Source organism: Xiphophorus maculatus, chromosome 17, assembly GCF_002775205.1.
Source record: "Xiphophorus maculatus strain JP 163 A chromosome 17, X_maculatus-5.0-male, whole genome shotgun sequence".
Taxonomy (NCBI): domain Eukaryota; kingdom Metazoa; phylum Chordata; class Actinopteri; order Cyprinodontiformes; family Poeciliidae; genus Xiphophorus; species Xiphophorus maculatus.
The window spans coordinates 19,950,761-19,971,005 of record NC_036459.1 but is presented as its reverse complement, the minus strand read 5'-3'; the positions used below and the strand labels follow the sequence as shown (position 1 = coordinate 19,971,005).

The 20,245-nt window shown below is 37.7% G+C and overlaps 2 protein-coding genes across 4 annotated transcripts in view; one reads left to right on the top strand and one right to left on the bottom strand.

The window, feature by feature from the left end:
* The window catches only part of cog5 (component of oligomeric golgi complex 5), a 71,945-nt gene that overhangs the window by 7,381 nt on the left and 44,319 nt on the right, over positions 1 to 20,245 (top strand). The window lies entirely within an intron of this gene.
* On the bottom strand, positions 3,608 to 18,108 carry LOC102231111 (probable G-protein coupled receptor 22). Of its 2 annotated transcripts, XM_005811924.2 has the most exons (5): positions 17,834 to 18,107; positions 15,633 to 16,420; positions 8,562 to 8,706; positions 7,572 to 7,718; positions 3,608 to 5,219 (listed from the first exon to the last, which is right to left on the bottom strand). In XM_005811924.2, exons 3-5 carry the CDS (start codon positions 8,682 to 8,684, stop codon positions 4,167 to 4,169), a joined length of 1,323 nt encoding a protein of 440 aa, XP_005811981.1. In that variant the 5' UTR covers positions 8,685 to 8,706; positions 15,633 to 16,420; positions 17,834 to 18,107; the 3' UTR covers positions 3,608 to 4,166. The 2 variants fall into 2 exon arrangements, with proteins under 2 accessions (XP_005811981.1, XP_023206151.1); XM_023350383.1 differs by lacking the exon at positions 7,572 to 7,718 and having other exon boundaries at positions 17,834 to 18,108.

The window sequence follows — 20,245 nt, the reverse complement described above, 5'->3', positions numbered from 1 at the left end:
GAACACCCTGCGACTTTGCAAGTTCTCCCACTTAGAAATCATGGAAGGGTTTGAAATGTTCATCTTAGCTGCATGTCCACTGTGAGAGACATACGGTAATCAAAAAAATAATAATCCGGAAATTGTGGTGTGTGATTTCTTAAAATAATTTATTTGTGTGTTACTGGTCCAAATAAGTATTTGAACATTTGTGAAAATCAACGTCAATATTTGATACAGTAGCCTTTGTTTGCAATTACAGAGGTCAATTGTTTCCTGTAGTTTTCCACCAGGTTTGCACTGCAGCAGGGATTTTGGCCCATTACTCCACACAGATCTTTTCTAGATCAACCAGGTTTCTGGGAAGTCACTGAGAAACATGGAGTTTGAGCTCCTCCAAACATTTTCTATGGGGTTTGGGTCTGGAGACTGGCTAGGCCACTCCAGAACCTTGCTATGCTTCTTATGGAGCCACTCCTTGGTTATCCCGGCTATGTGCTTCAGGTCATTGTCATGTTGGAAGACCCAGCTATGACATGAAAGGTTAGAGCATCTTCAATGCTTTAACCAGCAAAAATTCTGGCTCTCAAAGATCTGCTAGCCCACCTCTAAAAGGTTCACCTCCAGTCCACTTATTATTTTAAATTAAAAACACCTATTTGAGGTCATTAGCTGGATATAGAATCCTGTCCACCCCACACAGTCGGTAAGACTCCAAATATTAAAATTTTTAAGACCAAAGAGCTGTCCAAAGACATCAGAGACAAAATGGTAGAGCTCTACAAGGATAGAAAAGGTTACGAGGCAACTGCCAAGCATTAGAAATAGGTTCTAATGTAAGAAGCTAAACATGATTGTCAATCTTCTTCGCAAGATCGCCTTGGAAGATCTCACCTCATGGCGTATCAATGATCCTAAGAAAGGTTAGCAGTTGTTCAAATGCTTATTTACAGCAGTAACACACAAATAAATTATTTAAAAAATCATACATTGTGATTTCTGGATTTTTTTGTTTTTGATTATGTCTCTCATAGTGGGCATGCACCTAAGATGAAAATTTCAAACCCCTCCATGATTTCTAAGTGGGAGAACTTGCAAAGTCAAAGGGTGTTCAAATACTTATTTTCCTCACTGTACTTCAAGGTTTAATGTTCTGCTCATGCACATATGTAGATCAGAGATGATTTTTACCTAAAGCTCTGTAATGCTCTCTTAAAAATTGTTAGAAAGATTCTTCATGGATCTAAGCAATATTTAAAACATTCTTGGTCTTTAACACTGATTAACTACATGTGGTGTATGTTTTTGTGCAACCTTCACAGTCAGTGGAGGAAAAGTGTTAATGATAAAGCAGGACACCAACTCTAGATCAAATTTTATTGCAGAAATTGGACGATGATGGCAACAGTGGCTATTGTCTCTTTGGTAGTCAGAGGGCCCAGCATCCTCACGTCTGTCAGACTGAACAGCTGTGGCTACTATGCAGTAATTTACCACCATGAGCATGTGAATGTGTTTTGTGAATGACTGAATGTAGCTTGGAGGGCTTTGTGGTCTTATGGACTTGAAAAAGTGCTATACAAGTGTAGGTCTTTTTTTCAAGTCTGTGCTGTTGGTTATCTATTTAACACACTAGTCTTACTTATTAGAAGTAAAATAATCAGTTCACAAGCTCCAGTGTTTCCTGAGGCCTGCAACCAAATGTCATAGTGGATACAGAAATGCAGTTGCATTGGATGTAATTTGGTAGATACAGAACAAAGAAGTTCTAATACAGAAATGTTATTCTACTAGACCACAAACATGAGCAGTATGTTGGTGGTCTAGATAGTATATGCACTCTGTAATTCATCTGAACTTCTTTTCCTTGATTTACGGCATTCTTACAGCATGGTATGAAGGAAATCAGCCTGTGGTTCTGCTGAGATTCTGCAGAGGTGTTGAAGAAGCCCAGATAACTTTAATAATCAAAATTGACTTCTGGTCCTTTTTGAGATGGACCATCTCAAAAAGATGGACCATCTCTAATGAGATGAGATGACAAGGATCTCATGTATCCTGTAATATTATTTTGTTTAGAACTCATGCAGAAAATACTGACATTATGGTTTAAAAACAAAACAACAACAACAAAAAAAAACATTGTGGGATATAGATGAAACTGAATGACTGAAAAATATTATCCAAGCTTAATATAACGATATCTATCCAGCACTGGGAGAGACTAAATTCAACTTTTCTGAATTTTTCTGAGGCTTCAAGTACACAAAGTGTATTTGAGCTAAAAATGTGCATTTTCCAAGTTCTATACCTTGTTACTGGAAACTGGCCCATTCCTTAAGAGACCTTAAAGAAGCACACTGCCACAGTTCCTACAGGAGTCTCTAGTACAGTGGTTCTTAACCTGGGTTCGATCGAACCCCAGGGGTTCGATGAGTCGGTCTCAGGGGTTCGGCGGAGCCTCTGCTGCGGAGGTAAAGACACACTTCTGTAAAGTCGTGATGACACGCCCCGCTTGGCCGTCACTTGCTGCAGAGGATCATGTTGCATTGCTCGGCCAATCAGTGCTGCGGGGAATTTAGTGCGCGCAGTATCAGCGGCTGCCGTAGTTGTACGTCGCGTGGTTTCTTTCTTAATATTTTAATCCATACTAAATATGTCGAGCAAAAAAAGAAGAAAATGAACAGACTTTGCTCTGAAGATGCAATTGCTAAGGTGAAGCCACGCCTCTCTGAACTGGTCTCCCAAAAACAACAACAGAAGTCACACTGATTTGCAGATATGTCATTTGTGCAATACTTTATTCTGGCCCCAAAAAAGTATTTTGTGGATTCAAAATGACAAAAAACAAATTAAATTTAAAATAAAAAAAATTAAGTCATTAAAAAAATTTTAATTCTTTGAAAAAATCCAAATTTATTTTTAATTAGTAAAATAGTAAAAAAATATTTGGGGGGCTGAAATTCTTTCATGGGGCCGAAATATTTTTTGGGGGCCCAGAATAAAGTAATACTGTAACTTGCTGTGAGTTCATGGTTTTGTTCTTTGAGCAAGGTGAGGTTCATGCACGGCTCATTTTGTGCACCAGCAAAAAAAACATATACCTATGTCTTGAATTTGGAAAAAAAATATTTATTTTATTTATCACTAAAGAAGGGTTCGGTGGGCGTGCCGTGGTGGCGTAGCGGTTAGTGCGACCCGTATTTGGAGGCCTTGAGTCCTCGACGCGGCCGTCGCGGGTTCGACTCCCGGACCCGACGACATTTGCCGCATGTCTTCCCCCTCTCCTTCCCCGTTTCCTGTCAGTCTACTATCATATAAGGGACACTAGAGCCCACAAAAAGACCCCCTGGAGGGGTAAAAAAAAAAACAAAAAAGAAGGGTTCGATGACTGCGCATATGAAACTGATGGGTTTGGTACCTCAAAAAAGGACCTCTCAAAAAGAGGTTAAGAACCACTGCTCTAGTAGCTGTAACAAGTGTCCAAACTTCCTGCATCTTGAAAGACTATCAATTACCATCTGTCAGTTTCACAATGCTTTCATATTATGGAATCTTCTCATAATTAGGCTCAGCTACCCAATGTTTAAATAATTAAACAAAAATAAAAAGATAAGAACAAAGTAGATGTTGTACAGAACGTTTTAATGCTTATTTGTCTGATGCATTGTCACTTTGAGTCAGGAAGAAACGGTAGACAATGCGATCCTGACAAATACTGTGCCCTTGGGTATTTATTACAAATGGTGACAAACCAAGTGGTGTGTGACTCTTTGTCTCACACTGTATTACATTGAACAACAGGAGCTTCTGATTGATACAGTTTTTCAACAATAACTTCCTTTATTTCAGTCTCTGGGAGTCTACAATAAATAGCATTAAGTTAGTATAACCCATGTCTCTTTCTCAGAGAAAAGCTTTAACAAGTGTTATCTCAAGTTTCATCTTATAAAGATGAAACTTTGTTCATGTCATAACAATTTATTTATTCTCAATGATACCATCATGTTAGCATTCATCCTACATACAGTATGTCAATCTGATTTTCAGCTTCATCTAAAAATTTTTGTCTGATTTTTGCTTCTCACTCTTTTCCACCATTTTCTGCTTTCTGCTCCTCATCCACATGTTTTAGTTCATTCACTTTTCTGTGTGCTTTCTTGACATATTTACATGAGTTCAGTCTGTCACTCTACTTCCTCTGAGCAAAGACACTTTTGTCTGGCCTCAGTCTCCTTGAACGTGACCTTTTTGTTTCTCCTGGGGTCAATCCAGGAGTTATGGATGACCACATTGTTTGGTGTTGGTTCTGCTTCCACTATAGACACCACCCTCTTTTTCATCTTACTTTTGAGAACTTTCTGGAACTTTTGCCGAGTGAAGGCATATAGGAGGGGATGAAAGATGGTGGTTCCGTATGCCATTACCAGAAAACCAAGCCGAAGGCGTACAGTCAGGTCACTGGGACCTTTACTGAGTATGATTGTGTTAAGGACAGTTATTGGGGTCCAGCACAGAAGGAATGTAGAGATGATCAGAAGAGACATCTTAAAAACTCGTTTCTGTCTTTCCCTTCTCTCTCGATGGCGCTTCACCGCTCTTCTTAGTGCAATTATGACAGATACAGATGTCCGCATGCCTAAAGGTGCATTTCCACTGCCCTTGCCTGCGGTGCTGCTCTGTGAAGCTTCTGTAGACTCTGCTTGTGTGGCAGTGCTCAAAGATATGTTGTTTTTGCACTTTTGCTTTTTCTTGGGTAAATTGTGTTGAAAGCGTGTTCCAATCCGAATGTTAAGTGCCTGAAGAATCTTGTAGTAAGTTACCAGCATTACCACAGCTGTGAAAAAGAATATGGGGATCTGTGCTAGCAGGTGGTAGTATAAACCTAGCTCTGAGTAATATTCATTCATCTGAGAGACTTTCACTATTGCAGTCTGGTTTACAAAATCTGTACCAGATCTGATGAAGAAACCCACTTCCATGAACGGAACCAAAAAACTGAAAAAGGATAGAGCCCAGATGGATCCCAGCAGAGCCACAGCTCGACCCATTGTTAGCACACGGTTTGCTGGTCGAACTGAGATATCATAACGGTCCACAGTGATGGCCAGGACATTTGCAGCAGTGGCCACACTTGCAAATGACACACAGGCCTCATGGAAGCAGCTGATCAAGACCGTGTCTGTTTCCAAAGGAAGTAGGATGACCACAGTTGTCAGCGGAATGCAGCCTACACACACCTAGAATATTAAAGGAATTCATGTTACATTCTGAATATAACAATTTTTTAATCTCAGGTTTGTTAAAAACAGTGGTACTGGAAATAACAACAAATAGTAAATGCCAGCAATTGTATAGCGCTTTATGAAGTCCTAGGACTTTTAAAGTGCCTTACTGTACTCTACCATCTGTCATGCACTCATTCATGCACACATTCACATGCTGATAGTGGTAGGTTACATTGTATCCACAGGGGCAGACTGACAGAAAAGAAGTGTCTGACCGGCACCTGCAGGTGAGGTGTCTTGCCAAAGGTTTGAATGAGCAACCCACTAATTACACAACGAAATCTGACATCCTGAGCCAAAACTGAACAATAAGAGGGGCTTTGGAAGAAATTAAACTAACTGGAAAGGTTATCAGTTTTATGCTAATCATTGTATTTCGCTGGTGCTCAGCTAACTGTACATAAGCAGTAAAGGTTGGATAAACTAGATTCCTGTATTACAGAAACAGTCAATCAGAATTGTCCACTTTTCCCATCATTGGCCTAAATCAGTGATCATCAGGTCTATTCTCCCCACTCTGTTTCATAAAAAAATATCCATACTGTCACTGATGAATGAATTTAAAAAACGATAAACGAATAGATTGTGAAGCTGCTTTCCTCCTATTTATAGCTTAATTTCCAGTTGTATGTTTCTCTTCAATGAATCAGGTTCAATTGCCTTTTCAGCCATTTTACATGATTGGTATGACTAATGAGTTTGGTATTTGTCCAAAGAAACATGCATTCCTCAGCCAATTCATTGGGTACACCTTTCTAGTATGAGGTTCATATTGATGATAATACTCAGGTAAGCCATGGGGTTTAAAAAATGCTCACTTAGCGCTTTAGGCTTTAGGCTAAGAAGCCAAAAGTGCACCAGTAGAATATCCCTCTCACAATGTAGGATGGATCCATGCTTTCATCTTTTTTGAATTCTAATTTTTGAATTTCTAATTCTGACAGGTTATAGCATTGGTAGCCTTTGCCTTGCGATGTGAGTGGATTGCTTTGCTTTCCACTTTTGCTTCTCATGCAATGCCTGGAATTCACCTATTGTTCTAAACGTAATAAGGTTTAGAACAATAAACCTTAATATATATATATATATATATATATATATATATATATATATATATATATATATATATATATATATATATATATATATATATATACACAGTACAGACCAAAAGTTTGGACACACCTTTTAATTCAATGAGTTTCCTTTATTTTCATGACTATTGACATTGTAGATTCACACTGAAGGCATCAAAACTATGAATAACACATATGGAAATATGCACTTAACAAAAAAGTGTAAAACAACTGAAAATACCCCTTATATTCTAGTTTCTTCAAAGTAGCAACCTTTTGCTGTGATTACTGCTTTGCACACACTCTGCACTTTCTTGATGAGCTTCAAGAGGTAGTCACCTGAAATGGTTTTCTCTTCATAGGTGTGCCCTGTCAGGTTAATAAGTGGGATTTCTTGCCTTATAAATAGTCATGAAAATAAAGAAAACCCACTGAATTAGAAGGTGTGTCCAAACTTTTGGTCTGTACTGTATATATATTTATATTTATATATATTTATATAAATAATATATATTTATTTATATATTTAAATTTTCCGTTATTGTTAATGTGGCCTGAACTGTAGCGCGCACTCCCATGATACAAATATCAAAAATTGCGGCTCAATCTCGGCATCTGGACCATTACTTCAGATACCGTTTTTGACTTACTTTGTACTTTGTAGAGGCAATGGTGGCAAAGGTGGTAGGAGTTTGTCCTGTAGTTGGTGGGTTGCCAGTTCAAGTCCACGCTTTGTCTGTCTTTGTCTTTGTTGTGCTGGGCAAGACACTTCAACTACCTTGCCTGCTGGTAGTGGTCATCGTAACTGTGCTTACAATCTTGTAACTTCCCAGCATCAGTGTGTGAACGATGCTGCGTGAATGAGAATGACTGATTTCATTGTAAAGCTTATTTGAGTGTCCAGAAATACACTATATAAGTGTTATGTGATTACTTGAACAAGTTGTCTTTAACATGTGTGGACAGGCAACCCTAATTAAGTGGATGGTAAATACATTTGGGTATATCTCTACAGTAGGATTTGAAGGAAACTTAAGTTTGCACTAAATTCAAAAGTTTATGTAACATAACTGATGAGATGGAGAGATGATTTGACAATGTAATATAGAAGGAAATGATAATGATTTTGTTGTGAAGGGGGATAGGTTAGCAGCTGAAATTTTAATCTTCAACCATTGAGGTTAATGCAAAAAATAAAAAGTATAAACTAGTGGAAGTGAGAACTCACCAACACATCCACCACATGCAGGTTCATAGTGATGACATTGGAAACGGAGCTGATGAGGTTCTGTTTCATGCAGTAGAGGACCAGCACCGTGAGATTGGAGCTTAGGCCCAACACGACTTCCAAAACCAAAAAGCTTGTCAAGGAAACCTTTCAATAGAAATCACAGAAATGTTGTTGTGCTGTGAAAAAGTACAGTATTCAATTTTTCTATGACTGTGTTATCTGAGCAGTCTCATGCTATTATGGACATTGTTTCCTGAGAAAAGGCTTAAAGGAGAACTGAAAAGCGTTTTTAAACATAAGGTTAAAGAAAATCATAAGATATTCTTGTAAAGTTAAAATCTACTGTACTTTATAATACTGAATTGCATTTTATAATACTGTATTTTCTGTGATGCCAGACAATGAGATGAAACAACAAGGGGCTTTATATGTGATAGCGTGATACGTGTTTTTTGGTCCATATAGGTTTGGGCTGCATACAATTGTCAGAACAGAAATTTCTATAAATGCACTAAATCCATGAATTGTACTTGCAAGCCAAAGCAGTGTTGATAACCAGAATCCCAATCTGAAGCGTTTTCATTCAATTCTGGACATCCAGTTCAAGTTCAGGTTCATACTGCTATGGTTGTATATCATTTACTCCCATAAAGTCTTCTGGCATTTCTTCATTTTAAAAAAATGCCTCTTCTACCATTTCCACTAACTAATAACCAAACAGTAACTTTAGTGACTAGCCACGGCAAAGTGGATGTCATGAACCCAGGACAGAAGCAAACATAACGGTGAGCCAGAATCATCCCACTTTGGCATTTTTTGACAAAAAATGCTAAAAAATAAGTTAAGTTTTAAAGAACTTATTTTTCAACATCCTTGGAATGTTTTATTGAAGTGTTTCACTAAATAATATTCATGCAATATCAACATTTTGAGATTTAATTTAATTTCCCCTTCAACTCTATTGCATTAGCCAAGCTAAAAGAATACCTGGAAGCTGATCGGATGAATGGCCTCAGACGAAGTTTGGTCAAGGTCATGGAGGTTAGGTGTGTCGTGCACAGTCATGTTGCTCATTGTAGCGACAGAGATCAGGACTGCAGCTGTGTGCATTGTCCTGCCAGTAAGAAGTCACCTGGAGAGAGGTTTGCACACAAATAATGCTTTGATTAGATGTGGAAAAACTTCACACCACATTTTTTCTCTGGTGATCTTGTAGCATGTAGTGTGCCAGGGTTGCAGCTACTTGTATTAAACTAGTTATCGTTCCTTTTCCTAACATAACTATAGCTCCTTAGCTTAAAGAGTGAATCAGTGTTGTGTCCCCACTTCATAACCTATGTTAAATTGGCTCTTCAGGTTATTTCACAAAGTTATCATTGCTCCTATTTCATTAGTTTTCCCTCCATAAATGTAATTGTGTCGAAAACCCAAAAAGTTGTAAGCTGTTCTTATAGCGGCGAAAAATCACGTATCTCTCTGGGCATGTTTTACTAGATACTTTTTTTCTATTTTCTTAAACCATACCTTTCACATAATTTTTATCAGTTAGATGTTTTAGATGTGATGCTGTCAGCTATGGCTGATGCATTTTTGTGTATTTCTATCCAACAATGCCTTATAATTGTACAGTCCCAGCATATATGCCAGTGGTTGGGTTCTGTATTTCCACATTGCCTTCAGCATTTAGGCTCCCCCCTGGTACAAGAAATGTTCTGTTTCGGTGTTCTAAAAAATCTAAGCAGGCATTTCCATTTAAATTCTCTCCATGAGTACGAATTGGTACATCTACAAACTGTCATGCAGTAACTGTTCCATTCTTCTTCTGTGATTTCTATTTTACTTTCCTTTTCCCATTTTGTTTTCACATATAAAGTTCAATGTGTTTCAATACCTTTTTTAGATTTTGCCTGATATTCAGCTAATGGTCATTTTAACAGTTCAATGACTGCAATCAATGACTGTAAAACAGCTGAAACACTGACTTCTTTTAAATCTCAACTAAAAACCCACCTGTTTAGAATTGTATTTGAAATGTAATCAATTACAAATTTATTGATGGAACTTGACTTAATGATTGATTCTACAGTATATTGCTTTGTGTTTCTGTGTTTGTAATGATGTAAAGCACTTTGAAATGCCTTGCTGCTGAAATGTGCTATACAAATAAAACAAAAATAACAGGCAAAGGTCTAGCTACTTTGGAGGAAAAACATAAAGAAATGAAAAGTGGTTTAAAGATTTTCTTTAGAAATGTACTTTGCATAATTTAAAAGAGAGATCCGTTTAGGTACAAATTCAGATTTAAAAGCATACCAACGTTTGCATGTTGTTGGAGACAGACTTTTTAAGCTTTAAAGTTAAATTCTTTTCAAAACTAATAAAGAACACTAGCTTTGATTCTAGCTTCCTCCCATGCCACCACATGTTTAGTGTCACAGTTCAGATTTGGACTCCACTGTCCAAATCTGGACAACACAGTCCAAAGTACCATCTATAGAAATAGAGGGAGCTATGCAAAGGCAAAATGGCATTCCTTTCCAGGTATAATTACCTATTTTGAATGCTTCCTGGTTTTGGGTTACAGCAGGGTAACTATTCTGTGACATTGGCCTGCAGACAGTTCATGCACACAAACAAAGCATGTAGTTTAACTACATCTAAGACTGTGTTCAGGATTACAGGCCTGGGTTACAGTTAGGTTTGGGAGTAGAGCTGCACAATATCATTGTATGCAATACAGTAGATATGTATTGCAAGAAATGCCTTGGCTGCCTGTATCCAGATACTATGGGAGTGAAATTCTAAACGTTTGTGTTGATCATCAGGTTTGCGTATGATAAGAAGTTTGTTCCGGTTTTCATACACACAAAGACAAGATTACATAGCAAAATCAGGAGAATCGCAAGTGCAATGTATTGATTTATATTTGATGTATTTTTTGGTATGTTTTATTGTTTTTTTAACTAAGATATTTTGTCTTTTAGTTTTTATACTTGCTGTAACATCAATTGACCATTTGGGACACGAATAAATATGAATCTGAATCAATAAATTTAGCATGTCTGCCTTCATGAATATGTAAAATATTTGCTGATCACCAAAAGGCGCAAAATACTAGGTGGAGGAAATGCAAATGTATTGACTTAGTAACCTTAAAGTGATTTATTAAACCTGAACCAGATTGCCAAATGCTGTTTTTGCATCTATATTTAACATTTTGAAAAGTAGGCCATCGTTTCTACGGTTGTTTTACCACAGTGCATACTAATTTAAATTAATATTATTATTATAGTATCATCATTCCGTTTGCTTGTGATACCTTCCTTCAGGGGGACATCAGCTAAGATAATGCTGCCATTAGCTGATTGTTCTATCTCCTGCTATTAACTTTGATGACGGCCATCAAAATTAATCAAAAATAATTCTGCAGCATTTTATCTGTTTCTTCTGCATTCTTGTTGTTTTGTCTTCTCAATCCCCCAGTGAGTGAATGCTGCAAGCCTACAACTTAATGCAATTTACTAGATTTCCTAAGACTGAAACTTTTTAATAACTGGTAACTAGGATCAATTGGAATTTATGTGTGATTGAACTGAAATTATTTTTTTGTAAAGTGCCTTGAAATGACATTTGTTGAGTTGTCACTGTATAAACTAATTTAATTGAATTATTATTGTCCCATTATTATTAAGACCTTCTACTTTATTTTTTTGCTCTCTGACACTCTTCATGATGGCAGCCAGTGCCACACCAAAATGGTCAATTAAATAGGCTGATCCTCTCCACTGTTGCTCCTATAATCAATTACGCAGTCAGTCTTTGTAGATCATGACTGACTGATCTACAAAGACTGTAGACACGTCCACTTTCTTCATGCACTTTGCCGCTCCTTATTTGTAACCTTTGTAGCTCAAACACCATATTTCTGGAATATATTTAGTTTTAAGATCCACTGGGTAATCAGGATTTAACAGATGTGCAAAAAAGTTATATTTATTTTAGTTGTATCTTTTTGGTTTGTTGTTCTTAAGACTATAGTTTTATGTTTAAGCATTGCTGGCAATGTCTTATGGTAACATATAATTACTCAGTGATATTTTACATTTCCTGTCAACTTAACATCTTTTAATCCAGAAACATGGTGGCCCGCTGATGGACCGCCTCAGATCATTTGGCTTAGCAAGTTTTCTGAACTTTGTTTTCAATGTTTGTTGCTATGGCATTTTAAAAAACACATATGTGGGTCTAAATATGAGGAAATATAATGAGATTTTGTGTAATGTTAAGTTATGTCACATTTTTAAAGTGTGCATATGGAAATTTATTTTACCCCTATTTTGTGATGAAGGATGTAATGTTCAGTTTTGGGTGTGTTTGGATGAAGTGCGTGTCCTGACTTCACAATCTTTTATCATATTCACTTGTTGTTTCAGCTTTAGGTAACTCATTTTGAGTTCAAACTTAATACCCTGAGGGCTACATGTGTTCAGATAAGAATTAGCTCAATCGGAAATCAGGTCAGGCTACTGACCGTACAACAGTTCCTTCCAGGGCTGACAGGGTGTCTACATTGTACCCAGGATTAAGTAATATCAGTGGGTAGTGGTGTTGGGCAAAAACAATTTCCGTTTAATTATTGTCTAAAACATTACAATAATGACAATAAAGACAGCGTTTATAATGTAATATGACAGATGTGACATATCGGACAATATTTGGAAGCACCAATTAACTGTTTATACAACCCCTGGCAAAAAGTATGGACTCACCAGTCTTGGATGAGCACTCATTCAGACATTTCATGCTGTAAAACAAACTCAGATCAAAAACATGATACAATATTAAGGTCGTTCCAAAGTGCAACTTGTTGGCCTTCAGGAACACTCAAAGAAATGAAGAGAAAACATTGTGGAAGTCAGTGAATGATACTTTAATTGACCAAACACAGGGAAATAAATATGGAATCACTCAATTCTGAGGAAAAAAGTATGGAATCATGAAAAACGCATAAACAAAAGACCATTCAAAATACATCACTAGTATTTAGTTGCACCACCTTTGGCTTTTATAACAGCTTTCAGTCTGTGAGGCATGGACTTGATGAGTGACAAACAGTATTCTGCATCAATTTGGTGCCAACTCTCTTTGATAGCAGTTGCCAGATCAGCTTTGCTGGTTGGACCCTTCTTGTGGACCATTTTTTTCAATCTCCACCACAGGTTTTCAATTGGGTTGAGATCTGGACTATTTGCAGGCCATGACATCGACTGAATGTGTCTTTCTTCAAGGAATGCCTTCACTGTTTTTGCCCGATGGCACGATGCATTGTCATCTTGGAAAATTACTTCATCATCACCAAACATCTGTTCAATTGAAGGGATGAGAAAACTGTCCAAAATGTCAATGTAAACTTGTGCATTGATAGAAGAATTAACCACAGTCATCTCCCCAGTGCCTTTGCCTGACATGCAGCCCCATATCATCAAGGACTGTGGAAATTTGGTTGTTTTCTTCAGGCAGGCCTCTTCATAAATCTCACTGGAACGGCACCAAACAAAAGTTCCAGCATCATCACCTTGTCCAATGCAGATTCTTGACTCATCACTGAAGACAACTTTCATCCAGTCATCCACAGTCCATGATTGCCTCTCCTTAGCCCATTGGAGTCTCGTTCTTTTATGTTTAGGTGTCAATGCTGGTTTTCGTTTAGCTTTCCTGTATTGAAATCCCATCTCCTTTAGGCGATTTCTTACGGTTCGGTCACATACATTGACTCCAACTTCCTCCCATTTATGCTTCATCTGTTTAGTTGTACTTTTTCGGTTTTCAAGACAAATGGCCTTAAGTTGTTTGTCTTGACGCTTTGATGTCTTTCTTGGTCTACCAGTACGCTTGGCTTTAACAACCATTCCATGCTGTTTGTATTTGGTCCATATCTTGGATACAGCTGACTGTGACCAGCCCACATCTTTAGCAACCATGCGTGAAGGGTTACCTTCCTCAAGAAGTTTCACAATCCTCTCTTTTGTTTCAAGGGACATTTCTCTTGTTGGAGCCATGGTTCTCACCACTCCACTTCGTCCAGCAGCCCTCCAAGGTGTCATGACTGCAGGTGTTTTGAACTGCACACTAACGGGCACATCTAATCTGGGGCAGGTGTCCATTTAGGGAAAGGAAATAGACTGGGTGTGTCCTTTTTTTTCTACCTCCAATTTGAGTGATTCCACACTTTTTTCCTCAGAATTGAGTGATTCCATATTTATTTCCCTGTGCTTGGTCAATAACAGTATCATTCACTGACTCCCACAATAGTTTCTCTTCATTTCTTTGAGTGTTCCTGAAAGCCAACAAGTTGCACTTTGGAACGACCTTAATATTGTATCATGTTTTTGATCTGAGTTTGTTTTACAGCATGAAATGTCTGAATGAGTGCTCATCCAAGACTGGTGAGTCCATACTTTTTGCCAGGGGTTGTAGCAACCAGTAGATCAGTTGTACAAGTCAAAGAAGCTGCACCCAGTGTTCTAAATGCTGTTTGAATTATGTTTTACTTAAGTTGAAAAATACTTTTGTAGTCTTACTAAAATGAATTCAGTATGTATGGCACTATTAAGACCTTTTCTTGTTTCCTCATAATTCCTTATATCTGATAAAGGAAATGTATGTATTTAGTTTATAGTTGCATATCTTGATAGTTATAGATTATTTTAAATGGGTCCTTCAGTTTTGTAATCTGAATTGTTCATATAAAATTGTATTGTGATAATTATTGAAATTGTTCACGAAACATCTAAAAAATCCATGGCAGCCTGGTTTTGCTTTTGCTCCTCTTTTGTATGCTTAGTGTCCATTTTATAAGAAAAATGAATTTGAAGTGTTGTTTACTTAATGTTGATTATTGAAGGTTATCCTGCAATAGTCAGCCCCGCCCACTCCTCACTACTCCACAGGGCTGCCTACTGACCAGTTCTCTGTCTAACAGGTCCGGAAAATCTCTGAGACCTGGGTATTACCCTAAAAGTACTCTATAAGAGATAATCTATTTAAACTGGTGGCGAAAGTGATTCGTCTAGCTCTAATCTGATGTTTAATGCAGGCAAGATATCCACTTGATAAGTTTCCCACACAACTCCATCTCAAAAACCATCCACATAATGCATTAATAACATCAAATTTTTGAGTTGCTATAACAATAGGTACAAAAGTAAGTCTTTGAAAGCAATATTTAGTCACAAGACAAGTGTCATATGTCATGTGTCTACAATTAAACACCAAAAATCATTAATCTTTTTTTTTTTTTATTTTACCAACATGTTATTTTCTAACAGGGAGACTTCAGTCTAATGTAGAAGCTGTGAAGGGACCTAAAGACTCAAGTGATGGCAGGGAGGTCTTCCAACCTGCTAGTTGGAGCTCATCACCAAACATTTAGAGCAGGGGTGCCCAAAGTGGGTCCTCGAGGGCCGGCATCCTGCGTGTTTTAGTTCTCTCCCTGGTTTAACGCACCTGGATCAAATGATGGCTCATTAGAGGCCTAAGAAGAACACTGACATGATGAGAAGGCTGTTTCTACCACCTGGGAGAGAACTAAAACATGCAGGATGCCGGCCCTCGAGGACCAACTTTGGACCCCCCTGATCTAGAGTAAACAGTAAAAAAGCCAGTCCACCAGGGATATGAATAAATTTGGGTTAACCTGTCTAAAGAAAACTTCGAAGAATTTGAATCGGGGTGTAGACTTTGACTTCTGAAAAAACAAAGGGTTGTTCCATATTAATTTGAAATTTAATTTTAAACCTTTTCATGCATCAGAAATATTCTCCATCACATTTTGACCCCTTATACTTGGAAAATGTGAACAATACTTATTATTATTATTATTATTATTATTATTATTATTATTATTATTATTATTATTATTATTATAAAGTTTGACATCTTTACACTGTCCTGGTTTTTCTGTTGAATCAGTACAGAACACTCTGAGGAAATCTTGGTTCCCTTGTGGTTTGGACTGAAGACAAGTAAACACAGGTGTGATATCAGGCTTTGACTCACCGCTCCCTCCCATTACTGTCCTCTCGGCTCAGCTGTCACAGTTGCCACAAGGATCCTACTGGAGCATGTCACGTCATCCCACTATGTTGTGACTTTATGAGGTCACTTCCCATCATGCCCCTTGGATTTACAATGGCCTTTCTTTATCAACTTAATATAATTACTAAAAAATACAGAAGTGTTTTTAGTGATCTTTACATTTGGGGATAATAGATATTCAAGTGTAAGCAGAAGCAGCACACACACACCGCTCATGTGCCTTGCAGCATCAGTGTGGTGCACTAAGATCAATGGCTTCTTTCATACAAAGCTCAATCTTGTCATTGTGCCTTTGTGCTTGAACTGTTGTCATCTCCCGGGGAAAATAATGACAGTTTCATAACAGTCCTTCTTTGCTCTACCAATAACTATTATCCTTTCAGAGTTGTCTATCTGGACATCCTTATATTTACCTCTTTCAAGTGTAAAAAATTCTAGAGAACATCAAAGAGAAAAAAAATTACAAGGAAAACTACCACCAAGAGGGAATGCAACTTTGTGTGGTTTCTCCAATGAGCTCAAAGCAATTTCCTCTTCAGATCCCTTAAGTCCAGACATGGAACCAAAGGCTAGATATCCTGATGTACGTCATGGCAAGACCTTTTAGAACATTCAAGTCTCCAGTGCCCTTCATTCTGGACATCCTTAATACTTTATAAATGGTTGAAGTGGCTGTGAGGAAGGCAGCGAACAGGCATGTTCCCCAGTCATCACTTCCCCTGAGATTATCTTCTGCTCCCATTCAGATTCTGTGGAGACGAGGAAAGAAAGAAATCTTTGGGTCACCTTGAAATAGATTATTATCCCGTGGTCTGGCTGTTGGATCACATGTGTATAGTCCAATTAAAGCTCAGCCATCATTCCCTGATACTTAGATGCCTGACTGTGAGTGATTACAGAGTTGTTTGTGTGTATGGAGAGTGTCCGTTTAATCAGTTTTAGTTGCCCTGCTCTGAGTCTTTGATGCTTCTCATCATATGTTGTTCAGCAAATGAGCAGCGAAAACTGTGAACTACTTGTCTGCAGACTGTCTCAGAGGAATGTATTATACATTTACTGACTAACTTAAACATTTAAATGTGATTTTTTTTTATTGTTCAGAATTACTACTTATACATTTTGTTCTATTTTTAAGCATTTACTACATTTCCTAATAAAAATGTGGGTATAAAGTATAAACTGGAATAAATGTGAAAATCAGAAATATTTCTTTCTTTTGGGGTGACCTAATAAATCTTTTATTTAAATGACTTTGAATGCATTCCAAAGCAATCTGTCAAAATGTTTTAATAGGTGTAGGATTTGAATTGTGTAGCATCTCAGCTTGTGTGGCCCATAGTTTCCATCCTATATCTAAGTTATCCCAGGTAGTGAGAATGAGGACGGCCATCTCTGGGCTAGGATTCTCTCTCCCAAGTTCAGGTTGTGGGAGACAGAAGAATGGGACAAGTGGAGGTAAGCAGCTGGAATTCGACCCACAAGACCTCATATCCAGGGAAGCTTTAACACAGTTAGCTGCTACGGAGCCAATACTAGGCCTACCTAACATTTTGTGGCTAATAAATTGAATACTCAATGAGAAAAAAAACCCCAACTAGTGCAGTCAATAGGGCACTTTCCCTACCATTGGCATTTAACCTAGCTTTTAGTTAAACTTATCTTTAATGTAACTTTTTTTAATGTTGCACAGTGTGTGACAGTAAAAGTGAATCAAAGTCCATGCTATTGGTTGATGAATAAAAATGATGGGGATTCTTTGTTTTGAGGCATTTAATAGAACTTCAGAAAAAAGCTCACTTTTACAGCAGCCAGTGTTTGAACTCTAAACTGAAATTGAAGCACTAGTTTCTCCAGCTGTTGGAGAATTATTATTTTTGACACAAAGCATTTGTTTAGCTCACCAGCAGTAAGAACTACTTCAGCCTGTTTAGTTTCTAGCAGTGTGAGTGGTCCAAGTCCGAGAGGTTGTCTCTGTGAGACTTGACTGTTCTGGGAATTATCTTGTTCAGTTGCTCTTTTTTAAATAATCATTGTGTAAAAACCTGGTTCAAATGTTCAACCTGCCAACATGTGTTTTTGATTAACGTATATTTTTGCAATGGCTTCTTGCCGCACATGCAAACCAGCAACAGCGTTCTTGTAATTGACAAGTGTTAGTTTACCTGAGAAGTACGATCTTTCTGTGTGAAGCTTTGTCATCTGTCACCAAAGATATCCTGCTGCCCACAGGTAATGCTGAGCTTTAGCTTGTTTCCCCATCAATGAATCGTCTGAGTACGCTGTTGAATCCCTTCAGAATGTAAAATTAAAGAGCAGAAAGCATACAGCAAGAGAGGCTAGAGCACACAATAAAGACGCTGCTGCTGTTCCTCTCCTCTCCTCTCCTTTCCTCTCTGTGCCGTGTTTCTTTCTGTCTGTCTCTCTGTCATGCTTTTCCTGCCTCCAGCAGCACTCCCCACTCATCTATCACCTCCACCTCCTCCTCCTCCATTGGCTGTTTGTAGCGATCTTTTTCTGTTTTCTCCTCTATACCTAAACGCTTGACTATTTGGTCTCAGAGCAGATTTAGCTCATTTTTATACTCCTATAAATTTTTTATTCAGGGCTTTCTGTGTCGTCTTCATCACTGCATCCAATCCACCCATTGTTTTTTGGTTTTTCCATAGTAATATCAAATTACATTTTTATGACTTGATTTAAAACATCTGACATAAATGTTCTCTATGGCAATTGTAATGACCATATGCATTCTGTCAGGACTTTGGCCACTCCTTCACTGTTTGTGTTTGCATAGCACCTGCCGGATGGTGCTTGCCTGATTGCTCCAATCTCGCTACCATTTGAGCTGTTAAAGTTGTCCTTATTGCTTGCCGAGTGTATCTGGAGTGAAGCTTGTCAGTGGACTAATTAGGGGTGCTTGGCAGTGGCATGGCAACAATGGCACAGCCAGGCTAAGCAAACACAGACTGAAAGATCAGGATTTAGATTCTGTTGTCCTCCACAATTCATTTTTCTCTGTGTGCAAAAAACAGGAAAATAAATTGTTCAGGTGCTTACAATAAATACATACAGATTAAATTGTTCAAAGAAATTAATATTATAAGTAGTTTATTCAACATTCTGTGACATTTCATTGCATCTTAAAAATATAGCTGAGTCCCAGAATTCATACATTTACACATTCATAAATTTAAGTCTACTGAAACTGGTTAACTGAAGAGCGTCACTGCTACTCTTAAGCCAATCTTCTTTTTAGATTATTTTTTTTCAGCACTAGAGACCTTTATTAGCAGTTGCCATCTGGGAAATGGGTGGCAAGAAAATCAGGAAAGAGATGCAACAAAGATCCTAGAGTCAGGAATTGAACTCAGGATGGTGGCGTCAAGAACCACAGACTCTGCATGTGGGGCACTCGCTCTGCCTCTCATCTTAAGCCACTCTTGAATAATTTTATGATGTCGTATTTTCTGCTTTTGTTAGTCTTAGTTGTAGTATTTAATTCTATGTATATTCTGATTTAATTTATGTTGCATATTATTCTGTTCTTCAGTCTTGAGAATGACAAAGTGGAATCAGGAGGTCAGACCTCAAAGAAAAGCAGCAATTGATCATCGCATCTCTCGTCTCAGCAGACTGTTCAGTGTCTTTCCTCATTTCTGACTAGTTTTTGCAAAATGTTACTCTGGGTTCCAAAATCTGTAAATATCAATTATATGAAGCATCAGTCAAGGAACCATCTCACAATTTGGTACTACAACATTCTTCATAGGAGTGGAGTGTGTTATGATTGGAACTTTGATGGTGGCAGATGGAAGATCTACAGTACTGAGAATACTGAGTGGGTTGTATAACACATTATTGGTATATTACTAACCTATCATACAAATTGGGTTACTACAACCAAATGTGTCATTTGCAGTTCTTAATGTTAGCAAACGCCTTAAGTTAAGTTTATTATTTTCTACTCACTTTTTTAAATGTCTTTTGGATTTTTTAGCCATCGTGCCACTGATTGTTGTTCCCCTGCTTAGTTCAGTGCTTTCTTGGAAAAGTGGGATTATTTCTTGCTAAGTGTAGAATTGTCCTCTTTTGGACCACAAGGCAAACTACACTTTGGCTTGTGGCAAAGTGTGAACATTCAGCTGTTCAGAGATTTGTGCCCTTTGGTTGACTGATAACTAATAATGCTACTAAAAATAATTTTATTTATTTTTTATATTAACATTTTTATTGAGAAAGGACATTACATCACAATGATATAATTATATTGATTTCATTCTCATTTTTACACTCAGTTTTCATACTTTTTTCCTTGACAGAAAAATAACAACAAAAAGACAAAACCAACAAAAAACGACCACTAAAAAATAATTTTACCACCAAGATTATCCTGCAGGTGGACAAGAACTTTCTTTCTCTCCTGCTAATTTGAAGCATGCCAGTGTATATGGGAGGCTGAGATTATTGGTAATCTGAGTCACTGCATTCTCAATTCATTACCTTACTACATAGAGTAAGGCACATCTGTGCCAGAGCTCTGCCTATGCCCTGGGAAATGTCTCCTCATAACCAAA